We start from the raw sequence: 14994 nt of genomic DNA on the forward strand, positions 1-14994 counted from the left end.
CCACCAGGGAAGCCCTGCCCTTTTAAAAATTGGGTTGTTTGTCTTTTTGTGGTTGAGTTGTAGGGGTCGTTTACATATTCTGGATATTAAATCCTTATCAGACATATGATTTCCAAATTTCTCTCCATTTTGTAGGTTGTCCTTTCACTTTCCTTTGTTGCACAAAAGTTTTAAATTTTGATGAATCCAATTTATCTGTTTTTCTTTTGTCGTTTTTGGTGTCACATCTAAGAATCCAAGATCATAACAAATCTAAGATCATGGAGATTTACTCCTATGTTTTCTTCTACTTTCTTTTACTCTTAACCATTAAGTTCTCTTCTAGATTTTTTTTTTAATAAATTTATTTATTTGTTTTTGGCTGCATTGGATCTGTTGCTCGGTGCAGGCTTTCTCTAGTTGCTGTGAGCGGGGGCTACTCTTCATTGCGGTGCATGGGCTTCTCATTGCAGTGGCTTCTCTTGTCGCGAAGCACGGGCTCTAGGTGCACATGCTTCAGTAGTTGTGGCGTGTGGGCTCAGTAGTTCTGGCTCTCAGGCTCTAGAGCACAGGCTCAGTAGTTGTGGCGCACGGGCTCAGTCGCTCTACGGCATGTGGGATCTTCCCGGACCAGGGATCAAACCCGTGTCCCCTGCGTTGGCAGGCGGATTCTTAACCAGTGCACCACCAGGGAAGTCCTCTCTTCTAGATTTTAGAAGTTATTCACTTCATCCAGCCAAGTTAGAAACATGAGAAGCTCAGCTAAGTAAGTCCTGGTGTCTGTCCTGGAGGGGCCCCCAGAATAGAACGGGAAACAAAATCTCAGTAGTGACAATATCATGGTGATCTATGCTGGTTGTTCCCAAATGCCAGTGTGAGGATCTTTGCTGCCCCACCAGTGTCTGTAGAAAAGAAAAGAGGAATTTTTTCATAAAACTACATGTATTCAATCTAAGGAACTGTCCCTTATTATGCAAGTGGTTCCTTTCTATGATGCTAGAATGTTCTTATGACAGAAGGTTGAGAGAAGATGGTGAGAGTTTCTTTAAATTGGTCTACTTGGCAAATTGAGAATGAACAGTTCTGTGTCAGACTTCCAAATTTAGGGGAGGAAAACAGAAAACTAAACTGTGAAATTCAAGAGGTTAGAAGCCACCGCAGATATTAGGGTTGGTTTATATGGGCCTACAAGGCGTGTTGGGGATCCCTCCCTGGGGTTTTTAGGGAAGCCTGATTCACTTTCTTCCTCAAATATCTGACCTATTTCTGCTTCAATCGTCATCTTTGTGCAAAATTTTTAGGAATAGAGAGTTGGGGCAGGAAGAAGAGCAAATCAAAGCTAGGTCTGTTTCTTAGCCTGGATTCCTCCGGGCAGCCTCCGACTGATTCCTTTTATAGTTTTTGCCAAATGATTTTTTCTTTTTCATTACCTAAGGTATATTTTAAAAAAGACAGACAGAAAGAAATTCCACCCAGAAAGGAGCACTTTTTTTCTCATGGGAAAGAATGCTCAGCTGTTTTTAGGGACTGAATGAAGTTCTGCCAATGAGTTCACTCTTGTAAAACATTGAAATTCTCCCAAACATACTAATTAAGATGGTTTTTGTCTTTTCTGTTGGTTTTAGCTTTGAAGATACCGTAAAAATGGCATGTTGCGAAATCGAGGAGCCAGGTTTGGAGGAAATGATGTGGTTCCTACTTGGCATTCAGCCTTGCGCTTGGTGGACCTAGTCTGGAGAGTGGTCACCAAACTTTTTTGATGGCCCAAGAGCCTGGGCTGCACTGTACAGTTGTGCGGTTTAACGGTTCCTTCTGGAATTGCACAGTGCACAACCTGTGTAGCTGTAAGCCTTGGCCTGATGTACCCCGGCAAAAACAGAAATGAGCCCAGACACTCAGGAAATGTATGCTTGTTTATAAGTTATTTATGTGTATGTGTGTCAATCCACGTAGATTATATATGGATAAAACATGATTTCTTTTTTTGATTAAAAATTAAAAATGAATAGCAGTATTAACAAATTTCATCTGTGCCCCAGTGGATGGTTCTGAACATCCTTCAGGCAGGGTGACACGTTTGTAGGGCAAGGTTGCTTCTTGGCAGTAAGGTACTTATGGGTCTTACCTGTTCCTGCCAGGCCCTCCATCTAACCTTCTGGTTTCTGTTTCAGAGTACACAGTCATTAATGAAGCCTGCCCCGGAGCTGAGTGGAACATCATGTGTCGGGAGTGTTGTGAATACGATCAGGTTAAATGTGCCTGCCCTGGAAAGAAAGAAGTGGTGGGTTATACCATCCCTTGCTGCAGGAACGAGGAGAATGAATGTGACTCCTGCCTGATTCACCCAGGTGAGTGTGCAATGGGAGACCTCAGGTTGCCTTCATGTTTTCTGAGGTCAGTAATAGGAGCACGCTGAACACTTGAATTCTGACAGGTAGACATCAGGAGGCTGTGATGCCATGATGATTAAAAGTGGCATAATTCAACCCACTCTAACCACAGGCAAAGGAATTGGAGGAGTTAGTACCCTTTTCAGTGTTAAGCTTATAATGCTGTAGATTTATCTACTTAGTCATTCATTTAACAAATAGACTGAGCAGCTCTTTTATACCATGACAGGTAGTGGGAATACAGTGATTTTTAAAAAGACACATTCCTGGCATTTCCAGAGCTTACAGCTTAGTGGGCGAGATGGAGGAGTAAACAGGTGGCTGTAATGCAGCCTGGCAGGTGCTGTGACAGAGAAGCATGGGTACCATGGGAGCCTGGATGCGGATGGGCCAGAGCGTCATCTTCGACTTCTGCTCTTCCCTTCACTCCCCCATCCTACCACTCCCAAATTATTCGAACGAACCAGGAGGCCCTCAGGAACTTTCTTTTGAGGAAAGCTATAGAAGAGGAGAGAAAACAGGGCTTAAGTATACAGGTGTTACATCTAAACCATCTTCCTTCTTGAAAGAGAGTAATGCTGAGCTTTAAAATAGAAGTGACCTCAGGGCTTCCCTGGTGGCGCAGTGGTTGAGAGTCCGCCTGCCGATGCAGGGGACACGGGTTCGTGCCCCGGTCCGGGAAGATCCCACATGCCGCGGAGCAGCTGGGCCCGTGAGCCATGACCGCTGAGCCTGCACGTCCGGAGCCTGTGCTCCGCGACGGGAGAGGTCACAACAGCGAGAGGCCCGCGTACCGCAAAATAAATAAATAAAAATAGAAGTGACCTCAGTATAACCTTTGCACATTTGATCCAGAAAAGAAACCCACCGTTCCAATTCCCTGATGGTGAGAATGGTTTGTAGGGAAATAGTTGAGTAGTGCCTCCAAAGTTTCTAAGGAAATTTTGAGAGCTAAGCCAGGGTCTCCTGACTAGGGGTCCTTGGCAGGGATGCTGAAGTCTTTGAACAATTTTCAATATTTTCAAAAGCCTAGCGATTACTGTTGTTATGAGGGTGGGGCTTTGGTTTAATGAGCTGGCATGAGATCGTGGAATAAATAAGAGACCTTCATAGGCAGTGCTGTGTGCTTCCTACTGCATCATATAGAAGGGCATCAGCGTCTGCCACGCCTGCACCCAACATCTTATTACATCATACAGGAGGCACCCAATATCACCACACCGAATGGTGCTAGGAAGGATCTTTCAAACTGAGTAGTGAAGAACTGTCCCATATCAACCATCTGGTTGCCCTGAAAGGAGAGGCTAGAGAAAGGCTTTTTTAGAAAAAAAGATTTTCAAAAATAGTGAATTGGTGTCCTAGCAGTCCCTACTGGTGATCAGAGAGGTTTCTCTCTGTGTGTGTGTCATTATGAAGGCAGGCATTTTAATTTATTTATGTGATTTAATCCATTTCAGTCATTATTTATTTTAATGCACACAACTCATAACACTGGGTGCCCCTTTATGTCTTTCTGTGTTCTTCTCACATGACCACACTGTTTTTGAAGACTTCTTGATTTCTCGCATGACAAGATATTTTAGCCTCTTCTTGTATATTTTCTGCCCCAGATCTGGAATCAGCCACTTCTCAAAAGAACTTTGGCCTGAGACCACGATCTGGTCACCCGAGGTGTGCCTTGCTATTGGACTGTCATTGTTACAAGGTTTTGTTTGTATGTTTTTTTAAGTGGATGGAGCTGGAAAACATGTATTTTTTAAAATGAATTTTTGCTGCTCCTCAAGTTCAAATGTAATATTCCAAGGTTGTTAATTCACTTCTTTGATTTTATATTTGTGTGTCTTTTCTCTCATGGTGAAAATCCTGTTTCCTGGTAATATTAACCTAATCACCTACTTGCTTTATCTTATAATTGTACAAAACAACAGCACTGTTGGTGTTAATAGTGATAAGACCACTGATGATAGTGTTTCTGCTTCGCCTTAGAATATCTCTCACTAAGTACATAGAGTCAAAATACTATGTTTTAAAGCTAATTGATGTAGTTCTTTTGTCTGTGGTGTTATAACATCTACTTGATGTGTAGTTAGGTTTGTTGTTTCTGTTTTCTATATTTGACAATACAAGCAAATGCGTGTGTGCATTTCTGTATCTTTCCGCTTCTTGCGCAAAAGACAGCATGCCATGAACACTGCTGACTGCCTTGCTTTTTTCTCTTAACAATATAGGCTGGAGATCACTCACTGACAGTAATAAAGCAGTTTTTTTTTTCCATTTCTTTTTACAGTTGCATAAAACTGCATCATGTGGATTACCACAGTTCATGAGTATTTGGGTTGTTTCTAGCTTTTTGCTGTTGTAAATACTACTATAGTGAATAGCCTCAGGCATACATCGGCTAGTATTTTTGCAGCATATCTTTGGGGTAGATTCCTGGAAGAAGAATTGCTGCATCAAAGGGAGGTGCATGTGTCATTTTGCCAGCCTGTGCCAAATTCTCCTCCATGCATTGGCATTCACAACAGCCGTGCGTGAGAACCGTTTTCCCGACGTCTTGCGACAGAGTGTGTGCTGTTCTGGAATTTTGTCAGTTTCAAAGGTGCAAAATGGGATCTCAGCCCCTGGTTTAAGAATTTCTATCACTTCTATCATTATGCTGGACAACGATTCTTTCTCTTGTGATGGCAGTAATTGCACGATGATCGATGTCCAGGGGCGTGGTGGTGGGGATGGCAGTGCTGACGTCCAGCAGTGGCCAGTGGCACTGGGGCCCTCAATGGAGCAAGGTGGCTGTGTATTTTCGTGCGTTTCTAGGCTGTGTAGCTTGGACCTCGGTCCTCTAACCCTTCTGGCCATACCGTGAGCTACTTAGCGTCTTTTTAACACAGCCTTGTTCATCTTAAGCACCAGGCTGGTTTTTGTGGCTTGCAACTAATGGCCCGGATGTTACTGTGCTGAGAGCTGGCAGGGTTGTAGAGGGCGGACTCTGAGTCCATTGGCCTCCTTGGTGGCACAGTGGGTAGGAAATCGGTCGGGAATGTGGCACATGGGTGAAGATGGCCTTTAAAAGACCATCTTTTAAAACAGTCTTTTAAAGGACCACTGGGACCCAGTTATGGGCCATGTGAAATTTGATGAATCATATTAGCAATTCTTTTCTGGTCGGAAGAGACACTGGGAGAGGGAAGCAAAGTCAGGATGGTGTGTAGAGAAAGAGCTACAAGTCTCTCTCCTACAGAAATCACACATATGTACACTGCATGTATATACTACAGGCCAATGAAAACCTAATTTTAGCCAAAAGCAAAGAAGTATGCTATTATATTAGCTCAAGGAAATGCTGGTTATCTTGAACAGCTCAGAAGCCTGGATTATTCATCCATTCATCCATTTATTTATTTGCTCAAATCTCAAATAATAATATTTCTGGAACACTTATTATGTGCCAGATACTGTATTAAGTGGGAGGGATATAATGTTGAACATGGTGCAGTCCCTGACTTCCGTCTGTACAGGAAAACAGGCCGTAGGCAGTTAAAATTGAGCATGCTATATGCTATGGTGGGGATAAGCCAAGAGGAGGTATGGGAATGCAGAATAATAATAATAGTTCATGTTTTGGGGGTACTTGCTATGTGCCAGGCCCTTTACACATGTGAATTTAATTTATAAAACTACTTTATGAGGTAGGCGAGGACATTGAGGTACAGAGAGCTTAAGCAATTTGCTCAAGGACACACAGCTGGACAATGGAGGCGCCAGAACTTAGCGCTCCGTTTTAATAAGTGGGATTGGATTATCTCTACCTTTCCTCACTGTCCCCCACCCCTCAGGAGACCATGTTTTAAAAATAACCCTTGACTAGAGTCTGCTCAACCCTCTCTGGTGTGGCCTGCTGGTCGGGGGGAGCCTGACACCTTCCAGGGTGAGCCCATTACTAGGCATTAAGGTTGTTTCGGACGGCACACTCTGGTTATAGAAGTGTATGCCATAGAAGAATATTTAATGGAATGGGAAGATGGTTACTATCTATTATCAAATTAAAAGGTAAGTTATTAAAAACAGAATGTACAGTATATAGTATAAGCCTAATTTAAAAAAATGTGTTCATATATATAGAAAGAATTACTGATCATTTTCTCTGGGTGATGGAAGTTTTGGTGTTTTTAATTGAATTCTTTTTGCTTGTCTGAATTTTCTAAATATTCCATAATAAACACGTAATATTTTTATAAAGAGAAAAAATACCCTGTTTTGATGGATTCTACATTTTACTACAGGTGATTTCGTTTTGCATTAAAACATCAGCCACAAATGAAACAAGCCAGACACAAAAGGCCATATATTGTATGATTCCATTCATATGAAATGACTGGTAGATTACTGGTTGCCAGGGATTAGGGCCGGGTGTGGGGACTGGCGAATGGGGAGTGACTGCTAATGAGTATGGGGTCTTTTGTGGGGAAGGTGATGAAATGTTCTAAAGTTAGATAATAGTGATGGTTACGCAACTCTGGGGTATGCTAGAACCCACTGAATTGTACACTTTAAAAGAGGGAATTTTATGGTATGTGAATTATCTCCATGTAGACTTTTTAAAAACTAATGCATTAGAACCAAAATGTGCAATCAGTCTGGAAGCTTATTACTAAATGTTTTTGACATCTCATAGTACTTTTCAGGTTACTGACGTTACGTGAGATATGGCACCCTTGTAAAACATGAAAAATTTACAACCAGCAAGAGGGTTTTCCTTCAGTACAAACAACAGTGTAATTTAGATTTGGTTTTCATATAGTAATAGGCATTTGCTGTCAATTAGTCTTAAATTTGGAGGTATTTTCATCAATGTTATTTGCTTTATAAAACATAGTGATTACAAAATAATTTGAAATAGCATTGTGTTTTATTGAAACTTAAAGTTCATAATTATGACCAGAAATGGAATATAAAAAAAAAAAAAAAAGCCATCAGCCACTAACTAGGAAGATGGTTCAGACCACCCTCCTAAACTCCTCAGTCTGAATTCTGGTGCCTCTAGCGTCTTCCTAGGAATGAGCATTTTTTAATAAGGGCTTTGGCACCTTTCTAGGTCCAGATGCCCTTAGTTGAGACAAGGTCCTGGGAAGGTCCATAGTTTCTCTCTCATGCAGCCCATTAGAACCTGCATGTGTTTAATCTAACACCCTTCTGCTTGGAAAATTTTCAGGTTGTACCATCTTTGAAAACTGCAAGACGTGCCGGAACGGCTCGTGGGGGGGTACTCTGGACGACTTCTACGTGAAGGGCATCTACTGTGCAGAGTGCCACGCGGGCTGGTACGGAGGAGACTGCATGCGTGAGTAGACCCTGACATAGCTCCATCTCTGGCGTGTGCTCCTTTAGAGTCTCAGCTTTGCCATGGACTAAGGTTTATCTTATTGGACTCTGAGTTCTGGGAAGTTTGTGGCCAGAGGGCTTTCTAGGTAAGACTGTAAAAAACAAAGATGTGTTTCCATCTGTTGGGTGTGGATTGTGGACTTCTGTTTGGAATTGGCCACAGGAGGTTTCTGTCTGTTCTTAAATCTTCCCCTCTCTCCTAAATGAAGCCAACGCATTCTGCACAGAGCATGCCTCACGTCCACTGAGAAGCAATTGCGTGTTGTCATTGGTCAGCAAGCAGTGAATAAGGCTTCAAAAATGCTAAGTCTGTAGTGCATTTAACATATGAATTTCTATTGGAAACCTTGAATCCTGAGTTAAATTCCTGGAACCCATATCAAATGGTCAGCGTGCCACGTGTCCCAGGAAAGGGATTCTTTCTGGGTTCTGCTTGATCTCCAAGAATTACTAAATCTTTATTAGTGTCCCCCTCTGAGTCAATAATCCTTTGAAAATGGAGTGGAAACCTAACCTGTCTCAGTTTAAGATTCCCCTCGGCAGCAACTGAGAGGCAGGATCTGGAGCAATGTACAAACTGTCGTTGTTTCGTTAAAAGCCTGTTTCGCATGTTTCCTATTTGAATCAGGAGCAGTCAGGGTGGTCTTAGCGTCTAAGTAATTTTACTCTTATGGACGATATTTCCAGTCTATTGGTGTTCTTTGCTTGATCAAACCTGTTGCAAAATGCAAGAGTCTGGGGCAAAGGGTGAGGAAGGTACCTAAGTCTATGTGATTTCAGACCCCTTATTCTCAACCACAGTACTCACCTGCCTCCCAGTGGTGAGTTCTTCCTAATAGCTCTGTTTTCTCTGCAAAGCAGGGTATGAAATCTCTAATGATAGCAGAGTAGAAGGGAAGCTGAGGCTTGAGAGTACCAAAGTTTTGGGACAGCCACGTGATGAATGAGGAAATGCACCAGCTAGCAATGATTTAAAACATGTCCAAGCAAGGCTGAGGACCCAGTTGAAGCTGGAACTCCTGTGTAGGTGATGCAGCCAGGACAGGTGGATGATGCTCTCTGGCAGCATGGTAGCAGAGATGAATAAAAGCAGTCATTTGGCTGATCCAAGAGTTGGCTGAGACATGATTGTCCAGGGGTCCAGGTTGGGTAGGACATGAAACCAAAAAGAACCTGGTAAAGAGAATAGGGACTGGAGGTCTCGATGAGATGGAAAAGCAGGCTTAGTGATAATAAAGCAATGGAACATGTAGATGGAAGAGATATTGTGGTCAGAGAACAGAATTTCTAAGTTGAAGCTTTCAGGGGTGGTGGTGATAATGTGTTCATATAGATTTGTCAGTTTTTGCTGTGTAACAAACAACCTCAAAAGGACAGATGTGTATTTTTCTCTATCCTGGGTCTGTGAGTTGGCTGGGGTTTAACTGGTTTCAGCTGGGTTGGCCTGGGTTGAACTCTAGGGTTCAGGGCTCAGACCAAAGGGGCAACTTGGCGTGTGGTCTTCTCAGAGTGGGTCACAGAAGCACAAAAGGCCAAGCCAAACACACAGCCAAATTTAAGGCATCTGCTCACATCACGTTCACTCATATTCCAAGGAAGTCACATGGCTAATCCCTAAATCAGTCAAGTATGAGAGTATATTCCATCCCAAGGGGAAGAGTACAAGTATTTCCTAAACAATACTCTAAACTGTGTGAGTAAGTGGGTTTGTTTAGCGGACAAGGCAGAGAAGGGGAAGAATATTTGCATGCGGGAGGCCAAAGACAGAAGGACTGCATTTGCCCCAAGAAATCCTGTAGGTGTGTCTTTCCAAATGGTACCTATTGGTTGAGTCCTGGGTTTAGCCTCAGTGTAAGAGCTGTGTATGGAGTCTGATTGGTTGGATTAGTGATGGTGGCCATGTGTAGAATCAAAGCCTTCTCAAGGACAGCAGAACTGGCTCAGGGCAACTGGTCATCACCAGTAGGCAGGCAAAGTGGAGCACACATGCCCCCATTCATTAAAAAAAAGTTTAATGAATAAATCTACCCATAACCATTCAAAAAATATTTCTTGAATGGATGCTTCCAGGTGCAATGATGAGCAAGACAGATGTAGTCACTGCCATCCTAGAGCTTGAAAATTAGAGAGGAGAGACCAAGAAACAAAACAAAACAAAACAAAAACCAAAAGAGTGTGGTCAATGCTATGAAACAAACAAAGTAATGGTCGTACTCCTATCTCATTCTTTGCTGGTTCAGTTATGCTTGTTCAGTTCCGTGATGTTTGTTCTGAAAGCTTCATTCCATACAGTGTATGTTACCTGATTACTGTCCTCATTCCACCCAGTTATGGATATTATCTGATCACAGCCACATACATGAAGGAATACAGTACATTCGTGGAAACAGGGCTTGACCCTAAGAAGACATCGATATGTTGTTATTAGGTTCTTATCACCTACAGCTCATACTGGCACTAAATAAATGTGAAGGGAATTCATAAGAGGAAGTAATTCATTTCAGTATTTGTTGAATGCCTGCTCAGTGCTGGGCACCATGCTGCCTGCCTCTGTTAAGGGGCAGCTGAGCACTTGGGTGGTCGGTGCACAGCTGGGGCACAGTGCGGGAGCCAGGTGGCAGTGCAAGCATTTACCCAGTAGATGGCGCCCAAGCGATCCTTTCAGGCCCTTTAATCCTGGAGGAGGAAGGCTTCCTGCTGAGCCCCATTGTAGAGCGCTGGCATTTTTTCCTGAGTGCCATATAGAACCTTAGAAGGAAAGAGGAGTGCAAATGCCAGAAAGTATCAGCCTCTTTTATATTTGAGTTATAGAGCACTCAGTACTGAGCAGTCGTGGTAGCACCTTTATTTGCTCCCTGTCCTTGACAATGCTTGTCACGGTTGGTATTAACCTAACTACTTAGAGTCTTAAAATCCGTTGGGTGATTGATTGATTCATAACCATTGACAAGTTCCATTAACCAAGAGAATTGGAGAAGGGCTGGAGGTCACTGAGCCCAGGAGACAACTTTCTTCACATCTTCCTGGACAGGAAATATTGGTTTAGTAATCTCAGAATATTCAGGCTAAGAAGCTGATTCCTTCTTTCTCCAACTTTCTATTTTGAAAAGTTTTAAATACACAGAAAGTTGAAAGAATACTTCATTCATCCTTTACCTGGATTTACCCATTATTATTATTTTCCCACATTTGGCCTGCTCTCTCTTCTTCTACACTATGGATTCATGAATTTTCTTTTTTTCCCACATTTAATAGCGCTACCATCATTTTTTGATGCTCAAATTGTCCCAGAATTGGCCACCGAAGACCCTTTAAGCCCACTTCATCACATCATTCACTGAGCACTTCCTTGCTTCTTGGCCACCGTAACCCCCCACCCTCTCCCAAAATGTTTCAAGTTCACCTTGATTGTTTACATACAGGTCCTGGAACCAGCCATTTCTCCTCGAATCCTGGTTCCTTTTGTGGGGAATGGTATTTAGGAACTGTGATCTGGCGCTGGCCACGAGAGACACTGATCTCTAAAGTCAAAATCAAGGCTTCCTTTCAAAGCTTCTTAAACAGGAAAGTTGAGTTCTTAAGTGGAACCACTCTGCTGACTTCCAGAGTGAAGTTTATTTAACTTGGCCTTAAGACCAAGTTCCTAAGTCACCAAATGAGATGAGCGTGAGAGGGCCCGAGAGCCACCCGGATGCCATGCTTCTAGGTAGCACTGAAGTGATGCCAACCCTTCGGGCCGCAAAGGATCTAGGGGAGGTAAGAAGGTTAGGAAAGCAACCTAGATGAGAGAGGATTTATGGGGAGAGATTATAGGCCCTTAAAACTTTTTTCTTTTCTTAGTTATATTATAGATAGAAGCAGAGGAACTGGCCATCAGCTGTGACCAAAACTGTTTGTGGGGCTGGAATATCAGGCTGGTCCTTGAGCCATAACCAGGAATGATCAAGAGCAAATGAGAAAGAGAGAGAGAGGGAGAGAGGGAGACAGGAAGGGAAGAGAGAAGGAGGGAGAGGGAGAGAGGGAGGGAGGAAAGGAGGGAAGAAAAGAAGGAAGGAGGGAGAGCAGGAGGGAGAGGGGGAGGGAGAGAAAAGGCTCACAAATCTGTGTGTGACTGATTTACTGATTTAAGGAGCCGTCTTCCTGGGAGAGCATAGAGTCACCTGGGTGGAGTTACTGAAAACCGGCTCATCTTCCTCTGGGCTTTTGTGTCCTGACACTTCCAGGAAAGGAACAATGCCCAATTAGGAACAAATTGGGGGTGGTATTATGCGGTAGTTAACAGCTGGGCTTGGAACCATTAGGACCTGGATTTTAATCTCTCCCGTGACTTCTTCCGTGACTTTGGGCAAAGTTACCCAATCTTTGTAAATCTCAGTTTCCTCATTTACAAAATGGGGAAAATAGTAGTGCCCCCTCAGAGGATTTTTGTGAGGGTTAACTGAAGTGCTGTCTATAAAATTCCTTAACATGGAGTCTGGTATATAGTAAGTGCTCAATAAATGGTAGCTGCTATTGGTATTATTACTAAATCAGAGCCTTGAAGGGAGCTCTTTTTTTTTTCTTTGTTGGGAAGGAAATCAATGTAGGGCCAGAGAGGAAGAATAATAAAACAGAACTTCCCAAGGGACAAGAGAATATACACTGGCCATGAGGAGGTTATCTTCTCAGGACCACTGGTATGGGGGGAGGGGCTTCAAAAATGGTTTGATTGGGCAAGGAGATGTTCGATTTAATCTGGCATAGTCATTCATTCAGTTAACAATTAATTAAGCACCTACTCGATGCATACAAAGGTGTGAGCAAGACAGACAAGGTCCCTGCTCTCACAGAACTGTGTCATGGAGGAGACAAACATTTAAACCACCATTATAAAGTATCAGATTGGTTGGGATTATAGGCCAAATCACAGGATAAGCCATGAAGTCATTCCTGGACATCTAATGAAGACCTGAGCCCCTGACAAAAGCCATCACTTAGCACTTATTTTGAACCAGGTATTGTTCTAAGTACCTTCATGTACAAACTCATTAACCCGCATCACAGCCTTTTATAGGTGAGGGCATTGAGGCACAGAGGGGCTGAGTAACTTTCCCGCTTGCTGTCATGCAGCTGGTAAGTGGCAAAGCCAAGATGCCAGTTCAGAGGCTGGGCCCCAGGGCCCAGTCTCTCAGCCTCTATACTAAACCGCCTCTTGATGTGAGAGGCCCGTGAGGTCCTCACTCCAAGTGCCTGTCTGAGGGCCTAGCAGGTCAGGGTAGGATGAACCAAATCACATGGAAGGTGTGAGCTTCCTTGCAGCTCCTGGTCCTTCCCATGTCCTCATCCAGGCTTTTGTTCTGCCATCACTGTCAGAGCTCCTGGGCCTACAGGCTTTAGGGCTTCAGCCCATGATGTAAAGAGGCTCCTAGGAACCCTGGAGCGGTGGGTCAGAACCTGAGCTGTCACCTGTGATTCTTGTACCAAATTTGTGTCTCAGATCCAGACAAGACTCGAGACGCGACAGTATTAGGTGCCATTTACGGAGGATTTCTGTGTACCAGGCACTTTGCTAAATGCTTTACATACAATATCTATCTCATTTAACCCTCAAACAAATAAGAACTTATCAACAATAACAACATGGTAGTAGGTACTCCTATTATGCTTATTTCCACATGAGGGAACCTTGGCTTGGAAAATCTAGAGAACTTGTCTCGGGTCACACAGCTTGGAAAATCTGAACTGAGATTACAACCTGGTCGGGCTTCCAGGCTGCCCCTTAACCATTGTGAGTCCTGTCTCCTGAGTGCTATTTGAAGGAGGAAGGAAAGTGCAAATGGCTTTTTAGGTCAGAATGCTTTCTTTAGTCCTTCCCCCGCCCCCATCCAAGAGGAAAGATTAAAGAAAAAAAAAAAAAGCACTGCTTCTCAGAAGTATGTTGTGTCTCTCTCCTGCCTCTCCCTCCTTGCTTCCCCAGCTGGAGATAACAAGACTTGTCTGAATGCTGGGGGTGTTCATTTTTCCTGGGAACCTTCTGCTTTCTTTCTAGTTTAGCAATTCATGAAGGTTTCCTTTCAGCTCTGTAGAGGCAGAGTCTATCCAGCTCTCTCTCTTGTCTGGGTTTGTAGCCATGGGGAAAGATGGGGGAGGGGGCGGCCTTGGAGATGAGTCCAGGATTCGAGATCCCAGGGGACAGTCTGGCTTGGCTGGCAAAATTCCCTGCACACACACATGCGCGCGCACACACACACGCACGCACACATACACACACCCTCTTCCCCTGCAGCAAGACATGGTCAGGGAATCTGAGCAATTCGTCTGGGCCATTGCCTCTCTGGTCTTTCAGACTCAGGACCACCTGCTTGGTTGGCCAGCTGTACTTCCTTGGTGGGGACGCTCACCTGTGTTCAGTGTTCTGCCCTAGACAGAGGGTGCAGCGAGTCTGCCCCGCGCCCGGACCCTCGGACTCGGACACCCATGTGGAGGTGGGAGTCGCTTGGTGTGAGGAGGGAGCAGAGCGCCTTCTCCTTTTCCTGGTGCCCAGTACCCTCCCCGCAGAGCACATCTCTGAGAAGTGGCCTCTTTGTCTCTGGCTGGTTGGAACTTGTCCCCGCTCCTGGGACCGACTCTGCCCTCCCCTCTGGAGTGAGAAGGAAAACATCATGAGGGACCGAGGCGTCACATGTGGCCGGGAATCCTGGCTGCTTCTGAAGGACGGCCCCTGGGCCCCAGGAACAAGTGGTCTTGCATCTCAGGTGGCCGGGGGCCAGCCCCCCGGGGTGGGTGGGGCTCCCGGCCCTCCGGAGACCCTGTGGTCTTGCCAAGAAGACCTGCCTGGGGAGGGGCACCAGCTCCCCGTGGACCTGCGGGGTGGGAGGGCAGTGACACTGCCGTCTGATTCCAGGGGAGAAACCAGAAGCAGGCTGGGGGCGTCTGCTGCTGACTCCGACTTGGGGTCCCTGCAGGAGGTTTGCTGCGGAGCTGGGATTTAACACCTTGTGGCTGGGAGGCTGCCAGCCCCAGAGGGGCGGAGACTGTGCAGGAAGGTTTCTTTTTCTGTCTCTCACACCCAATGTATCACTTCCGTAGCCGGGCAGCAGATGGGCGGATGGGGGCCATGAGGAGTGTGAGGTATGCAGGCAGAAGGCACGTGCTCTTCCAGAAGTTGGGGGCTGGGGCAGAGATTCAATGTATTTGGGGGACGGGTGGTGGTGGAAAAATCCTGCTGCTTCAAAACCGGGTGGGAGAAGGCTGGGTCAGGAAACCC

The 14994-nt window shown here is 44.7% G+C and overlaps 1 protein-coding gene across 1 annotated transcript in view; it reads left to right on the top strand.

The window, feature by feature from the left end:
* The first annotated feature begins 2103 nt into the window (after positions 1-2103).
* Positions 2104-14994, top strand: part of PAMR1 (peptidase domain containing associated with muscle regeneration 1) — a 48435-nt gene continuing 35544 nt past the window's right edge. The window contains exons 1-2 of the mRNA XM_022583633.3: positions 2104-2327; positions 7579-7707. Coding sequence (XP_022439341.2) covers positions 2198-2327; positions 7579-7707 — 259 coding nt within the window. The 5' untranslated portion in view covers positions 2104-2197. The remainder of the gene's footprint in view (positions 2328-7578; positions 7708-14994) is intronic.

Source organism: Delphinapterus leucas, chromosome 7, assembly GCF_059928025.1.
Source record: "Delphinapterus leucas isolate spDelLeu-1000000601 "Yukka" chromosome 7, BTC_Dleu_Yukka2, whole genome shotgun sequence".
In the NCBI taxonomy this organism is placed as follows: domain Eukaryota; kingdom Metazoa; phylum Chordata; class Mammalia; order Artiodactyla; family Monodontidae; genus Delphinapterus; species Delphinapterus leucas.